This window comes from Eptesicus fuscus, chromosome 25 (assembly GCF_027574615.1).
Source record: "Eptesicus fuscus isolate TK198812 chromosome 25, DD_ASM_mEF_20220401, whole genome shotgun sequence".
In the NCBI taxonomy this organism is placed as follows: Eukaryota; Metazoa; Chordata; class Mammalia; order Chiroptera; family Vespertilionidae; genus Eptesicus; species Eptesicus fuscus.
In genome coordinates, this window is record NC_072497.1 from 10230486 (window position 1) to 10246124 (window position 15639).

The window sequence follows — 15639 nt, forward strand, 5'->3', positions numbered from 1 at the left end:
TATCAGTTCAGAATACACCAGGATTACCTTTCCAAGTCAATGCAAGTGACTGGGATCAGCCCACTGAGGATCCAGGACTTCGGTCCTCTCCTCTAGAAGTGGTCTCCGCCCCCGGGAATTTGGCAAAAACCTTTAGGGGATGAGGATGGGAAGCTGGGAGAAGAGCTGGGCTCTCTGTGACAAAGAGACATCTCAGCTTTGGACTTCACTCTGCTGAACTCTGGGGTCCCCGGGGAGTCTTATTTGTTGGTTTCCCTACTCTCCTTCTTCACAGCCACCCTTTGGCCTGCGTTTGCAGTGGCAAGTGGGAAAACCGGACGGATGGAGGCAAGGACCCTCTACTTCAGTGTAAGTGCAGCCCCGTCACTTCCCAGGGGGGCTGTGGCAGGCAGGTGATGAAGACGCGTGAACTGGAGATTAGGGGGTCCCTTAAGGCGCTGGAGGTGGGCAGGGCAGGATTTTTGTTGTTGTTAGTCCTTACCCCAGAATATTTTCCCTTTTTCTTTTTTTTTTAGAGAGAGAGTGGAAGAAAGGGGGAAGAGACAGAAAGAGAAACATCGACGTGAGAGAGACACATTGATTGGTTGCCTCCTGCACATGCCTTGACCAGGGCCAGGGATGGAGCCTGCAACTGAGGTACGTGCCCTTGACAGGAATTGAATCTGGGACCCTTCGGTCCGTGGGCCGATGCTCTATCCACTGAGCAACACCAGCCAGGGCCCCAAAGAGCCCTACGGAGGGCTGCAGGCATTAGTCTCCATGTCCCTACAGGGAAGGTGCGTCCAGACTCCCTCTCTTCCAAGACAGAAGCTCCCTGACGAAGCCCCGGAGACGCCCTGATGTGAGTATAGACGACCTTGGTCCGTCTTTTCTTGGTTCTTGGCTGCAGGGGATGCTGGGAGTGGACAGGTGCTCGACCATGACGGTGCTATCAAGAGCCACGTCCCACCTGTGCCAGTGTGTCAGTGGGACCATGAGCCCCTGATAAGCCCTTCCATATCAGGGCTGTGTCCTGGACACCTCTGGTTCTCTAGAGCTTGGTCAGGCTTAGAGGAGGGGCTCAACAAGTGTTTGAAGCGAATCTTACTGACGAGCATTAGAAGTCTCTCGCTCCCTTTTTTTTTTTTCTAAATATCTTTATTGATTTCAGAGAGGAAGGGAGAGGGAGATAGAAACATCCATGATGACAGGGAATCATGGATCGGCTGTCTCCTGTGCGCCCCACACTGGGGATCCAGCCTGCAACCTGGGCATGTGCCCTGACCGGGAATCGAACCCTGACCTCCCGGTGGACACTCAACCACTGAGCCATGCTGGCAGGGCTAGAAGTCTCTTAACTTCCTCTTCATGACAATGGCAGCTCCAGCCCTGGACACCCCCTCTTGCCCCCCACCCACCTCTCCCTTCCAGATGCTTCCTATGTCCCAGCTCTCTCCACAGAAGATAAATGAAGGCTCGGTTCATTGTTACCATGGTTACGTGGAGTGGCCGCACTGAGGATCCCTATCACCCATTACTGTCAGGAAGAAAAAGAGAGGAGGGGCTCGGGGATCCCCGTCAGGAAGGAAACCATGGCAACAAGCGTTGCTAAGGGGATGGCTCTAAATGCAGAGGCAAGAAACGACAAGTGGGGAGAGGGAGTTGGGGGGCTCGAGGGCAGGCCACAGCAGCCTTTTGACACCTGTATCTTCCCCCCAACCCAGACAGAACCCAGAGTTAAAGAATGTTAGAAAGCGGGGCCCCGCTGTCAGGTTCAAGGGCATCTTCCTTGGTGCGGCAAGGAGGAAGCCACGGGGAATGCGTTTACTGCGCTCACACCTTCTCGGCCCCTTACCTCCGGCTCTCTGCCGGGCTCTGTGCTGCGCACTGGCCTGTAATAATAAGCAGAGAGGCCCTCCTCTCCTGGGGAGCCTGCAGCAGGGTTCTGGGCAAACGCTCTTTGTAACACCTTTCGGCTTATCTGCCACCACCTGGAAGTTGAACCCAGAGCGCCCTGGAAAAGGCCTGTTTCCCTAGGCACACCCCCAGGCTCCCGACTCCGCTGGCTCCCACCTTGTACCTTGGTGAGCCCCGTTCTCTAACACGAGCACCCAGGCCTTGGTCTCTGAGACCTGACACCCGAGGCGGCTCTTCCCCAACGGTGCCAAAGATCAGCATTCATTCTTCTAAATATATTTGTTATTGGTTTCAGACACGAAGAGAGAGAGAGAAACATCCATGGTGAGAGAGAGTCACAAATTGGCTGCCTCCTGCACGCTCCCCACTGGGGATCGAGCCTGCACCCCAGGCATGTGCCTTGACCGGGAATCGAACTGTGACCTCCTGGTTCATAGGTCGATGCTCAAGCAGTGAGCCACGCTGGCCGGGCAGCATTTATTTTAAAAGAAACCAAAGACAACAAATTCCTCTCCATCCCTTGGTTAGACAGGGGCGGGGGGGACACGGGTCCTCAGCTCCCTGCAGCTTGGAGTTGGAGAGCTAGCGCCCCACCTGGGGTGGAGAAAAGGGGGTCTTAGCCTCCTGGGGAGTGCCTCTCCTAAACGCCCCCCGCAGGAGAACCCTCGGGCTTTCTCGGGCCCACCGTCTAGGGCTGCCCGCCGAGGGCTGGGCACTGCCAGTCGCCTCCCGGTGCCCCTCTAGGGCTCCAGGCAAGCCCTTCCTTCCGCTCTGATGGAGAGAACAGGCAGAGGGTGGCGGGCTGGGCCACAGAGGGAGAGTTTTCAATTAAAAGGAGAAAAAAAATTAAAAGCGGCACCAATAGGGGAGGGTAATTATCCTTCAGCTGCTGCAGAAACACAATTAGGGCCCCGCTCTCCCAGCGCCAGGACACTGTGGCTTTGGCTAATTAAGAAGCGGATACGCCCGCTAGTGCAATTAGAGGCTGGCTCGGGCTGAGGGGCCTGGCCTCTCCCCCATCCGCCCCTGGGCTGGGGACATTAACCAGGCAGCCCAGCCCCCGGCCTGGGGTGGGTGAGGGGACTGGGGGTGTAGGAACAGGATTCCACCCTCCCCAGACCCACAGCCCTTTCCCCATTGCCTCTCCTTTCTGTTCTGCTGCCCCGCACCCCCTCTCCATTCTGAACTGGGGCTCAATGGGCACTGGGAGGGTCTGTAGCCCTGCAGGTGGGGGGGGGGGGGCCTGATAGAGTGTGTGTGTGGGGGGTCACCATTACCTGGAGCTCCTCCTTCCTTCTCTTCCCCATGATGGTCGGTTCTCTATGATCAATGAAGAAAGGTAGGAAAATGAGTCACCCCCCTGCCTCCTTTCAACAATAAGATCTCCTTATTAAAGGAAGTGAGCGTCGACCTATGAACCAGGAGGTCACAGTTCGATTCCCAGTCAGGGCACATGCCCGGTTGTGGGCTCGATCCCCAGTGGGGGGTGTGCAGGAGGCAGCCAATCCGTGATTCTCTCTCATCACGGATGTTCCTATCTCTCTCTCCCCCTCTCCCTTCTTCTCTGAAATCAATTTATTAAAAAATATATATGTTAAACTCTGGAAAAAATCAAAGTCAGAACTCCCTGCCCACAGTTCTGAGCAGAGGCGGGGAGAAGATGGACCGGGCGGTGGGGGCGCTGGGCGGCTGACCTGGGGGTCGGGCAGGGCCCCGGGTCCCCAGCGCCTTGGGCAGCAGCGGCGCCCAGGACGGCCAGCCCCATCTGGAAGACTAGTGATTTTGTTGTTGTCTCGCTGCATCAGCAACAAGTCCCAGTCTGCCGCATGGTGCAGGCCCTGGCAGCGGGCAGGGTGGCCCGGGTCCTGGCTGGTCCCCCCTTCTCTGTCTCCTAGAAAACACCGCCCTGGACGCCCCTGGGCAGCACACCCGGGGGCCTCTCCCAGAAACAAGGACAGGGGGGGTGTGAGTGGAGAGCCTGGGACGGGGCGGGGGAGGGGGGCGCGCGGCAGAGTCTCCTCCTGGGAGCCTGGGCTGCTACCACAGCACCCCCCCCCCCCCCCCCCCCCCCCGGAGAGCTTTCCCCTCAGGGACTCACTGATTTGCCCAACAGCCGGTTGGGGTTGGGCACCCACAGTATGAGGCGCCCTGGAGCCCGCGTTTGGCAGGAGAGGCGGCTGTGTGTGCCCCTAAAGGACACATGGGATGCTGGCTGTCTTAGCAGCAGCCTGGAGGACACATCCGGCTGGAGCTGGTCTGGCGCCTCCACCCGGGCTGAGAGGGGACGTGCGCAGAGGGAACATCTTGGCTCCGGAATCTGCCTTGAGCCCGGAGGGGGCACCAAGGGAAAAACTGGGGTGGGAAAGCCTAGTCCCCTCACCTGTGTGGGGCCGCTCCCCGCCGTAGCAGAGGCAGCGATCAGGAACCCCACTTCTCGGCCTGTTTGCACGCGTCCCCTTGCAAAGGGTGGTCGTCAAGGCCCAGGGAGGAGGCCCTCCAGGGACACGGTTTTCAAGCAACAAACTCAAATGCCCTCTTCGCCCCTTTCCAAGTGCATGGTCTCCTCCACCCACATGCCAGGCACAAGGCACCCCAGGGGCCTGAGGCCAGAGAAGGGAAGGGCTGGTCAGCAGCATCCAGAGGCAGAGAAGTCGGGGGAAGTCTTTCCTTTAGAACACTAATGCATCCATCGATCAATCAATAAAAAAAGTTAAAAGATGCAAAAAAAAAAACACCCACGAAACCTTTCATAAAACTTGGTTGGAACCCTAAAACTGCAACCAGGAGCTGAGCTCCGCCACCGGTACCACTTGCTCGCTGTGTGACCTCTGGCCAGGCACTCAACCTCTCTGAGTCAAATCAGCCCTTCACTTCTGCTGTCACTACCTCACGGCTCCTTCAGCTCCAACAAACTGGCTCCCTGCTTCCCCCTTTCCTGCCTCTCACATGTCCTCTTCACTCCCGGCCCTGCCTGCAGCCAGGAGGCAGCTGGTCCCATCAGAAATCTCATTCGCACTTGAGAAGGCTGCAAATTGGTGCGAGTCAGCGGGTGTCTGCCCTTCGTGGGAGAAGAGGGGCCTGGATGAGCAGGAGGGGAGCAGGAGGGAAGGGCCATTTCTCCCAGGCAGCCCTCAGCATCCAGAGCTGCTGTGGAGACAAAAGGGAGAGATCCTGCCTCAGAGACACACCTGGGAAGGACACTGGGGTGCACTCCTGACTGGAGAGAAGGATAAGAGAGCCCCTGTTGATATGAACCAGGGTATAAAACAGGGAGCTGGTCACTTCCCGGGGGGCCAAGTTGGGGAAGAGGAAGTCCTGGCTTTGAACTCAGACACACCTAGGTTCCAGTCCTGGCTCAGGCTGTGTGACTTTGGGCCAGTCACTTAACCTCTCTGAGCCTCAGATTCCTCATGTGTAAAATAGAATGCGTCACATCGATCATGCTAGTCGCTATGGTATTAAGAGGAGAGTCATAATATGTAATGGCATGTGTACATACCCAATAGTCGTCTGCCTCCTCTTGCGTGATTTTCAGAAATTCAGGGGGTGGGCCCAGAAGTGTGACTGAGCTGATTGACAGCTTCCTGACGCATGCTCAAGGCACCCACGGGAACCCTTCCATGAAGTAGGAATGAATGAAAACCACCATCCCCTATCATGGCGGAGTCTTATCCCATTTGAAGGCTTATCTTTTCCATATCCACATCAGCACCTTGTGCATTTCACAAGACTCAATGTATTACTGGAAGAATGAATGTAGGCCAAGCCCGTCTCTCCCCCCGGGTTTAAAAATGCAGAAATCAAGGCTTAGAGAGGTTGTGTTGCTTACTTCTAGGTCAATCAGCAAAACAGACATTCTCAGAACACAAAAGGGTTGGTAAGCCAGGTGTCAGGGCACCTGGTGACCCCTCAACTTAACTGGATGGTCCAGGTCTACAAGGTGTACCGGTTAATGATGCGGATCCTTTTCACTAGATGGAGTGACACATATGTTGATATATATGCGATGTGATATGTATGCTATTTTGTTGTATTGACAACAAGCTTCAAAACTTCCTGTCAAATTTTCTGAAGGTGTTAATATCATAGATATTTTTACGCTTAAAAATGTCGAATTTCAGTGCCAAAAAAAGAGCATTTGCGGGAAGTTTTAATTCATTACTTTATTTTGAAGGAAAGTGCTGCTGAAAGTTATCTATACTTCGGGGAGCTTATGGTGAACATGCTCCATCTCAAGACCCTTGTGAACGCTGGTTTAAACGCTTTAAAAGTGATGATTTCGATGTGAAAGACATGATTAACTGGTACACCTAGCAGTCATCTTTCCATGCTCACATCTGCCTCCCCAAATGAGCAGGGAAGCAGCTCCCTCTAGTGGGCTCTATAGGTAACTGCGCCTTAGTGGCGATTCCTGACCTTGGCAGCAAACTGGATCACCTAGTGAGCTTTGACAATAGCTAAGCTCAGGGCCCGCCCAGACCAGTTAAGTCAGAATCTCGGGGTGTGGCTCAAGCGTCAGTATTCTTTAAAACTCTCCTAGCGATTCCAATGTCCAGCCGAGACTGAGCCACAGATTTCATGTGTCAAGAAACTGGAATGGAACATATGTCGGTAGAAAATAGGGGGACAGGCTGTATCCAGACAGGTCCGGAGTCACTGCTGGGTCAAGAGTGCAGACAGAGAATCTGCTCGAATAGAATGAATGAATGATTTGCATTTGGCTCCCAGGGTTTTGTCAGCTTCATACTCTCAACAACAAATCTTACACTTGAGCGTGTGCCGGGAAGCTGTCAATCAGATGGGTCAGATTTCTGGGCCCACCCCCTGAATTTCTGAGTCAATAGGCCCAAGCGATTCCCAGGTGATGCCCAGGCTGGTGGTCTAGGACCACACTTAGAGAAACCCTGCTCTGAGAAATGGCCAGATTGACACCCCCTTCATGTCGGCACCTGATCCGGCAGCATCCCCAACAGTCCTCTAAACAGATACACAAGGCAGGCAGGATGGCGGTCGGACTGTGGCAAGAATGGTCTGTAAGCACAAAACAGATCGAGTCCTTCGTCTCAAATGCTTCTGGGTTGCTAAGGTGGGGGAGGAAAGGGTGGGTTCACACGGGCAGGGCTTGGGTTCTGGGCTTTCTCCCACCAAGTCCCAGCTCAAAGGGGGCTCTGCTATCTAGGAGCCCCAGGCTTTGTGGAAGCAGGAGATATGTTCACCCCAGGAACGAAAGGCTGAGGTCCCTAATGGTGGGGTTGGGGATACTGCCATCCACATTCATGATGCCAGTATTGGGCCATCCCTATTGTATGACTTTTTGGCTTTATAATATTTTTTATCGTAAGCCTAAGTAGTTACAAAGGATGTAGCATCAGTATTGCCATCTTTTTGAAAAAGTGCCCTCAAATGAATGTAATGAAGTCTGAATGCCGTAGCAATTTGATACCAACATTATCTATTTTAAAACTGCATCAGAAGGATCTGAGGCACAAGGAGAAAGCCACATGACAAAGTAGCACGTTTAGGAACTGAGATGGAGCCCAAACTGACAGTGTGCAGCATAGCGGCCCAGTCCTACAGCTGTAAGGAAGTGAATTCAGCCAATAGCATGACTGAGCATGGAAGAAGGCCCCAAGTTTCTGGAAAAAAAGGTTGGCCATGGGAGATTTTTTTTTTTAAGAGGAAGGGAAAGAGAGAGAGTTGCTGTTCTACTTATTTATGCACTCATTGGTTGCTTCTTGTATGTGTCCTGACCGGGATCAAACCCACAGCCTTGGTGTATCGGGATGATGTTCTAACCAACTGAGGTACTGGGCCAGGGCAGGCCATGGGATATCTTGATCTCTGTGTTGAGAAACCCTGAGCACAGAACCCGGACTTCTGACCCACAAACACCTCGATTTTAGTAAACTGCAGGGACCAGCAGTTCCAGTTCCTGTCCAGAGAGGAGATGACCCGCCACAGGAATTCGGCGGATGCAGAAGGATTCAACATACGGACACCAAGATCTTTGTGGGAACCAGCAAGAACACTGCCTACACACCCCCACTTTCCTTCCCTTTCCCTATAAAAGCCCACAACCCAGGCATGCGCCCTGACCAGGAATGGAACTGGCAACCTTTCAGTGCATGGGACTGCGCCCAACTGGGCCACACCGGCCAGGGCTCTCCTTAATTTCAAGTGTCAATTTCCTTAGCTGTAAACCAGAAATAACAATAGTACATATCTCATATATTGCCAGGCACACAGTGCTCACAATAAATGGGAACTGTTTATTATTATTCTCAGTATTTTTGGGATTGCACTGGATTATCTGTTAAACACGCTGTTACCGATCCAGATCGGAGCAACTAGGCACTGTGTATTCTATTCTGTGTATCCCAGTGCTCAGCCCATATTAAGGACTTATGAGTGAAGTATTGCAAAAGGATAAACTTAAAAAAAAAAAAAAAAGCACCGAAAGAGCAAACCCGACTTTAAAAATCTTTCTTTAGTGCCCATCCTGTATATTATTTCACTGAATGCCCACAACCGAGGAGGTAGCGTTGTGAACTCTGCAAGCCATCCTGCCTTTGGTCGCACAATGCTCATAGGAGTCCACGTCCCGACCCAGGGAGCGGGGTGCATTGGAGCCGGGGGACAGAGATGGGAGAGGACCACGGGCAAAGAGGCCACCCTCCACTCCGGTCTTTTTAAAATTTCCCGCAGCCGCGGCCGGCTGGAGGTACAAGCCACGCCCCTCCAGGAATCCCCGCCCCTTTTGCTATCGCGCGCCAATCCGCAGAGAGCCAGGTTCTCCCAGAGAGCCAATCAAAAGAGGTCTTAGGCGGGAGCTGCAGTTCAGCGAGCCAATCGGCGGGCAGGCGGAGCGGGGCTTGCCCGGGCAAGTGGGACCTGCCGGCAGTCTGGACGCCACGTGCGGGCGGGAGGGGAAGCGCCCCGGCTTCAGGTGATCGCGGGACCCCTCTAGGGACGGCGGGGCCGAGCGGGCCGGCGGGGCGAGTCCCCGCCGTGGGGCCCCGCGCGTGTCCACCCCAGGTCTGCGGCGGGGGACGCCCGGACCTGGCCGACCGGCTCTCCGGATCCGCGGGTGGGTAGGCCGGGCCTGGGCGCCGCCTGTCCCGAGTCCCGCTCCGCTCGGGGGCTGGAGCCTAAGGGGTCGACGGTGGGCGGTGGGCGATGGGCCTCGGCCTGGCGGGAGCTGGATCGCCGCGGCCCGGGAGTGACCAACGCCCGAGCCCTTCCCTGGGCGTGGCCAGGCCTCCCTTGCGTCACTCCCGGTGGGGGGCGGGGGGGACGCCGGCTGCTGGAGGGGACCGGGCGGGGCTTTCCTGGGACTGCCTTGTCCCGCGAACTTATTAGGAGCTCGGGGGTCCGATCCAGCCAGGTTCTCCAAATGCCGGCGATTGTTGGACCCTGGCTGGGGGGCGGGGTCGCGCGCTCTGAAACACCCAGATACTCAGGCCCCCCTTCCCCAAAATGACGGTTAAGGTGCGCGGCTAGGTCTGGGAATGGGCGTTTGAAACCGACGTCTCGTTTCTGGTCACCAGCTGCTTCGGGAACGTGCCTAACTAGTTCATGTTTCATAAGCAAACCCTGGCTTGAGGGTGCGGGGCCGGCGACCTGGTCCCGTGCACCTCGCTTGCAGTGGGGGGCCTAGAGCCGCCCACCGGCTCGGGGATCCGCCCGCAGGTGGGTGGCCCCGATGCCCCTGGCGATTCTGACTTGGTGGGGCCCCTGCTCCTAGGGCTGCGGCCTGGCGGCTGCTGACCGGACCCCAGCTCCAGGCTGGGGAGGGATGCGTGCTGTCCTTCCCGAGGCTGTGCTGTTGGAGCAAAGCCTCTCCCCAGCCTGGCTGAGCTCATCGGGCCCAGGACGGGGACTGTGCCCTTGATTACTGACTTGGTGCTGGCTGCTTCACCTCTGGAAACAGCCGCGGAGCCCTGTTCTCAGGGAACTGTTTCTGGCTTTGAAACTTGCCGCAGGGTCAGGGAGGCCAAGGACCTCAGCTCCTGACCTGCAGGCCCTCCGCCCTCTCGGCCCCACAAGGGTCAGCCTCAGTCTGGACTTCCAGGCCTTGTCCCCTTGGCTGGGCTGAGGCAGAGGGATGGGTTCTGTGTTTCTCTGCCCAGTGTGTGCCTTGTCAACAGGAGGAAGGTGATTGTACGTAGGCGCCCACCCAACCTCCCGTGCCCCTTGCCGCCTGCTGGCCAGGCCCCATCAGCCCTGATTGGGGCGGGCCAGCTGGACCCCATCAGTGCACGAACTCGTGCACTGGGCCTCTAGTGGGGATGATCATACTTTGTTGAGGTTGTGGGAAGATTGATTCCTTAGAAAGGTTTGCATGTGGTATTGACTGCATGAGGGCATTTAATAAAATAGGTCCTCGGCTCAGCCCAGGAGCCTGGGGCAGGGGCAGGGGACACTGCAGGAGGGAGGGAGCCAGGGTGGCCTGGCCCATCCTCACCCAGGCCCTCTGCCCTGTGCTCTCTCTCTCCAGGGAGCTGCCCCATTGGAAGATTACCTCCCAGGCCTCCATCGTCCTGAGTGGTGAGCAGATTGGGATGGTATCCAGGGAAGCCCCTGAGCCTGCCCAGTGCCTGTGCCCTCTGCTGCCCGGCCCGAATGCCAAGGATGTGCTTCGGAGAAAGCACAAGCGGAAGAGCCGGCAGCACCAGCGGTTCATGGCCCGCAAGGCCTTGCTGCAGGAGCAGGGGCTGCAGAGCTCACCCCCAGAGCCAGCATCCTCCCCACCGCCCATGCCATCGGGGGCACCGCCAGGCACCGAGGCTGCCAGCCGTGGGAGGCAGGGCCCCAGGGCTGACTCTGGAGGTGCCCCATGCGACAGAAAACCCTCCCCCAGGGAACCCGCAGGGCCCTGGCCTAGCAGATGCGTGGCTATCGACTGCGAGATGGTGGGCACCGGACCCTGCGGGCGGGTGAGCGAGCTGGCCCGCTGCTCCGTGGTGAGCTACCATGGCGACGTCCTCTACGACAAGTACATCCGGCCTGAGATGCCCATCGTGGACTACCGCACTCGCTGGAGCGGCATCACTCGGCAGCACATGCGCAAGGCCATCCCCTTCCAGGTGGCCCAGAAGGAGGTGAGGGCCGGTGGGGACTGCGGGTCGGTGATGGGTGGGAAGAGTGGCCCGGGGGTTGAGCCACCACTTAGCCACTGGAAGCGAGAGCTTGGGAAAGTTACTTAACTTCTCCAAACAAGGGGTTCCTTCTGACCCACCTGCATATGCGGATCGCCGAGGAGAGGCTGTGCCAACCGCAAGGTGTGAGGCTGCTCACCTTTTACATTTTCTCATAAAAGCATTCCATCTCTACAACATTCCGAAGGCCCCCAGACAGTGCTGTCCACCAGCTGTCAGTACTTGGGTCTATTTCCTTACGTTCGTTTTTCAGGGCTTTGAAAAAAATGAACGAATGGTTGGGACCATCTGACGTGCCAGGAATCCCCGGACGTGCCTAAGCATAAGAAACACCTCAAGCCTTGCTAATCTCGGCTCCTTGTCCCAGATCCCTCTGGGAATTCTGATTCCTTAGGTCTCTACGCCTGCGGAGGCTCTGGTGTGTGGGCCTAAAACGCACCATGCTGTGTAAACTGGCACTAAAACCTCAGAGCCTATGGGGAAAAGGGGGTTAGGGACACAACACTCAAAACATGTCAGAGCGACACAGCAAAATAAAAAGGCCTGGCCTGCACACCGGACAACGGTACCCAGTTTGGCAATGTTAAATGGATAAGAAATGCATGCATACAACCAATACCAACACGCACCAATAACGGCGGCACTTTACCTTGAAAGAGACCCACAGCTTCCTCGTGGAGGCAGCTGCCAGAAGGGCTGAGCTTGTGTTCCGGTGAAGGGATCCAGGAAGTTACCTGAAATCACATGGGAAGTGGGGACACCAGGTGAGGTGGCTGTGGCCTCTCACACAGGTGACCAGAGCTCCCTGGTGGGTGTCTGAGGGGTGTGCCTTCCCCCGAGGCTCAGTTCACCCGAGTGTGGCTTCCTGCATTCACTTAGTGTTTCTCAAGGGCAAAATCACACATTCTCAAATTGTGCTCTAATTTAACGATCATGTTGGGACATTTTGCATTTTTAAAAAAATATATTTTTATTGATTTCAGAGGAAGGGCAAGGGAGAGAGACAGAAACATCCATGATGAGAGAGAATCATGGATCAGCTGCCTCCTGCATACCCCCTACTGGGGATCAAGCCCACAACCCAGGCATGTGCCCTGACCAGGAATCGAACCGTGACCTCCTGGTTCCTAGGTCAACACTCAACCACTAAGCCACGCCGGCCGGGCGACCCTGCTTATTTCAGCAGTAGGCATAGGGTCTGGACTCGCACTTGCAGCGTGGTGGACTGAGCTCCTGGCCGCCCCCGTCCATGCTGCCTCCCTCCAGAGGGATCTGCACCCCCCGGGCTGGGCCGCCAACAGTGGGGCCTTCCTGACCCCTCTCTCTGCTCACAGATCCTCAAGCTCCTGAAGGGCAAGGTGGTGGTGGGACACGCCCTGCACAACGACTTCAAGGCCCTCAAGTACGTCCACCCTCGGAGCCAGACCCGGGACACCACTTACGTCCCCAACCTCCTCAGCCAGCCCGGCCTGCACATCCGGGCCCGGGTCTCGCTTAAGGAACTGGCCCAGCAGCTGCTGCACAAGAAAATCCAGGTGTGTGTGTGCTTGGGGGGGAGCGGGGAGCAAGCAGGCCTACCCTCCCTGCAGGTGGGCCCCAGGCTGGGTGGTGGGGCTGCGCCTGCAGCTCCCCATCATTCCTAACCAGTCCAGGCCCTGGGTCCGCATGCGCACGCAGCCCTGGGGGGTCCCTCCGCAGCCCCCTTCCTGGGGTACACCTCTTACAGGATCCCCTCTCCGGGTCTGTCCCCCCAGCTCCAGGCTCGGTGCCTGCCTTTGCAACCAGAGATGAAGCCTTGGTCAGGGCAGCTCCTAACTCCCGCTCCTACTGTCCGTCACCTCCAGCGTCCCTCTGCTCTTCAAGCCCAGGGCGGCGATTTTTATCTTGTTCATATTTGAGGGAACAGGCTAGAAGCTGGCTTTTCCATGGCTGAGGTTCCCGTGCTTCTGCCTGGAAAACGCACGCCCTGTGGACACCGCCATTCTGACAGTCTGGGGCCGGTGCACAGCGCCTGGAGTGACGCGTGGGCTCTCGTCCGCAGGTGGGCCAGCACGGACACTCGTCCGTGGAAGACGCCGTGACGGCCATGGAGCTGTACCGGCTGGTGGAGGTGCCGTGGGAGCAGGAGGCCAGCCGCGTCTGGACCCGTCCTGAGGACAGGGAGCCTGACAGCAGCGTGGACGTGGAGCAGTACATGCAGGACCAGTACTGGCCCGAGGACCTGGGCCCGGGCTCCAGCGGGGGGCAGGGGCAGGGGCAGGGGCAGGACAGGAGGGCGTGAGGGAGGAGAGGCCTGGGGTGGCCTCCAGTCGGGGAGTGGGGCCAGGAGGGCACTGGGCACGTCACCTGGTCTGAGTGGGGATCGTCTGTCCTGACTCCCGTCCCCACAGCACAGCCCTTTCCTGGGCTGTAGTCACCCCTCAACCCCTGGTTTTGCTGATGGCACTTTATAGACACCATGAGATGTCAGGTGGGCCAGCTACAGGGCCGTGGGAGCAGGGTCTGTGCCAAGGGACTGTCCCAGGCTGTCACTCCCCACCCCTGGGAGGAGTGGGGTGTGTGTCGCTGGGGCTGGGGCTCCGGCAGTGGTCAGTGAGCCCGCCCTCCTTCAGGCACTTGGGTTGATAACCACAGTGGTGGCTGGGTTTCCTCCAAATTTCACCCCCCACCCGTTTCCTTGTTCCCTAAGGGGTGATTTGGGGTACTGGGGTAACCAAAGGCTCAGTTCATACAGACCTTTGAGCCTCTCCGTTACTTGTCCCTGTCACTTCGTAGCTTGGAGACCTTAGGCACCTGTGTGGCTTCTCTCTGGAGCCTGTAACATGGGGACAAGGGTATGACCTACCTCGGGGTGGTGATGAGGATGGAATGCCAGCATGCAGCACGGTGCCGGCACACGCAGGCCCCGGTCCACATGAGCTGCTGTTTTCCCTGAAGGATCAGCTTCAGCCGCTTCAGGGTAACGCCCGAACACGCCCCCGGTGGAAGGACTTTGGCCCGGCCGGGGCTGACTGTGCTCGCTCGGCTGCTCCAGCAGGTGGGGCAGGGCCCCCGTGGGAAGGGCACCCCGCGTCGAGGTTCCGGGTGCTCGCCGCTCTCCACGGCTGGGTGACCCGAGTGCCATCTTCATCCCTCTGCTGTGTGCCGGAGGCGACGGTGGTTGCTCGTGTGGGTCTGAGCAGAGCGGCAGGGCCAGGAGGGAGACCCACAACCACACGACCGTGGCCCGGGCTGCAGGTCCAGCAGTCACCGTCTCCTTCCCCGTCTGCAGCGCAGGGAGTGGCTGAGTCACGGACCGGCTGGCGCGGCTCCGGCACTGTGTTCTGGATTCCTCAAAAGTCTAGACGCACAGCTGGGCAGGAGCTTCTGTTCCTTTGCCTGTGGGCAGAGGGAGATGAAGCCGTTACTGGTGTTCTAGAAATGGACTGGGTTCTGAGTCAGCATCGCTGCAACACTGCTCTGGAATAAACCTCAATTGGAATAATTCCTCAGGTGAAGCTGCCTTTTTGTGACTCCTCAAGCAGGGGAGGCGGGGGCCTGATGGAGGAATGGGGGGCGGTGCTGGGACACCCAGTCTTGCTGTGAGCTTTGGCCCTCACGGTGGGCGGCTCTCATGGTGATGCTTGGGGAGGTGGTGGTAAGAACATGAGAGCTATGAATTTGTACAGTACACATGTTCTAAGCATTTTATAATGGCCCTATTAAAGAGCACAAGTTTTAATTATAAAATACACAATGTACAATGGAGCATGTGAATCATTTTTCAGTGTCCAGTACATTCACATTGATTTGCAGAACTGAAACTCTGTCCTCATTAAACTCGGTAACTCCCCATTCCTTCCTCCCTCCCGCCCCTGGCAACCACCTCCTACTTTCTGTTTCTATGAATTTGACTAGCTATCTCATGTAAGTAGAATCCTACACGATTTCCTTTTTGTGTGACCGGCTTATTTCACTTAGCATAATGTCCTTAAAGTAAATTCCTGTTGTATATGTCAATTTCCTTCATATACAAACACACACACACACACACACACACACACTGAGTGGCCAGATTATTATGATCTCTGAACACATAATAATCTGGCCACTCTGTATATCCTATATAATAAAAGGCTAATATGCAAATTGTCCCCTCGACCAGGAGTTTGACCAGCAGGCAGGCCGGCCAACTGCCTATGTCCCCTCCCCCTGGCCAGGCTGGCCAGACCCCACCCATGCACGAATTCATGCAGCGGGCCTCTAATATATATATATTAGAGGCCCGTTGCACGAAGTTTCGTGCAATAGACTTTCACCTGGCTGCCGGCACCAGTTTTCCGCCAGCAGCAGTTTTGCTCTGGCCACCTGCCGATCAGAGCCTCCCGCCAGCGCGATCGGCCACCCCGAGAGGAACTCCCATCGGGAGGCGCTCCGATCGGCGGGTGACCAGAGGAAAACTGGTGCCGGCAGCCATGCAATCGGCCACCCTGAGTTCTGCTACCAGCGTCTTACGCTGGCCCCATGGGTCCTTCCGCAGAGTAGGCCCTTTAGGCCGGCGGGGAGGAGCGTAGCGGAGTGATGCAATTTGCATATTACCTTTTTA

The 15639-nt window shown here is 56.7% G+C and overlaps 1 protein-coding gene, 1 long non-coding RNA gene and 1 other non-coding gene across 5 annotated transcripts; all 3 read left to right on the top strand.

Moving 5' to 3' along the window:
• Positions 1 to 279: 279 nt before the first annotated feature.
• LOC129148361 (uncharacterized) lies at positions 280 to 1428 on the top strand. The gene is made up of 3 exons (XR_008555426.1): positions 280 to 348; positions 772 to 841; positions 1411 to 1428. It is a non-coding gene; the product is annotated as an uncharacterized LOC129148361 (long non-coding RNA).
• Positions 1429 to 3651: 2223 nt separating this feature from the next.
• Positions 3652 to 3734, top strand: MIR7A (microRNA mir-7a). The gene has a single exon (NR_129236.2). It is a non-coding gene; the product is annotated as a microRNA mir-7a (primary transcript).
• Positions 3735 to 8784: 5050 nt separating this feature from the next.
• Positions 8785 to 14129, top strand: AEN (apoptosis enhancing nuclease). Of its 3 annotated transcripts, none has more exons than XM_008158940.3 (4): positions 8785 to 8842; positions 10394 to 10997; positions 12389 to 12589; positions 13096 to 14129. In XM_008158940.3, exons 2-4 carry the CDS (start codon positions 10458 to 10460, stop codon positions 13333 to 13335), a joined length of 981 nt encoding a protein of 326 aa, XP_008157162.2. In that variant the 5' UTR covers positions 8785 to 8842; positions 10394 to 10457; the 3' UTR covers positions 13336 to 14129. The 3 variants fall into 3 exon arrangements, with proteins under 3 accessions (XP_008157162.2, XP_027991544.2, XP_054569355.1); XM_028135743.2 differs by lacking the exon at positions 8785 to 8842 and adding an exon at positions 8849 to 8983; XM_054713380.1 differs by lacking the exon at positions 8785 to 8842 and adding an exon at positions 9300 to 9384.
• The last annotated feature ends 1510 nt before the right edge of the window (positions 14130 to 15639 follow it).

What these genes read in the sequence shown, in the direction of transcription:
- AEN (XM_008158940.3), top strand. Translation starts at nt 10,458, where the DNA reads ATGGTATCCAGGGAAGCCCCTGAGCCTGCCCAGTGCCTGTGCCCTCTG. An exon ending in TCCAGGTGGCCCAGAAGGAG is followed by an intron (nt 10,998 to 12,388) that starts GTGAGGGCCGGT and finishes CTCTGCTCACAG; the next exon opens with ATCCTCAAGCTCCTGAAGGG. An exon ending in TGCTGCACAAGAAAATCCAG is followed by an intron (nt 12,590 to 13,095) that starts GTGTGTGTGTGC and finishes TCTCGTCCGCAG; the next exon opens with GTGGGCCAGCACGGACACTC.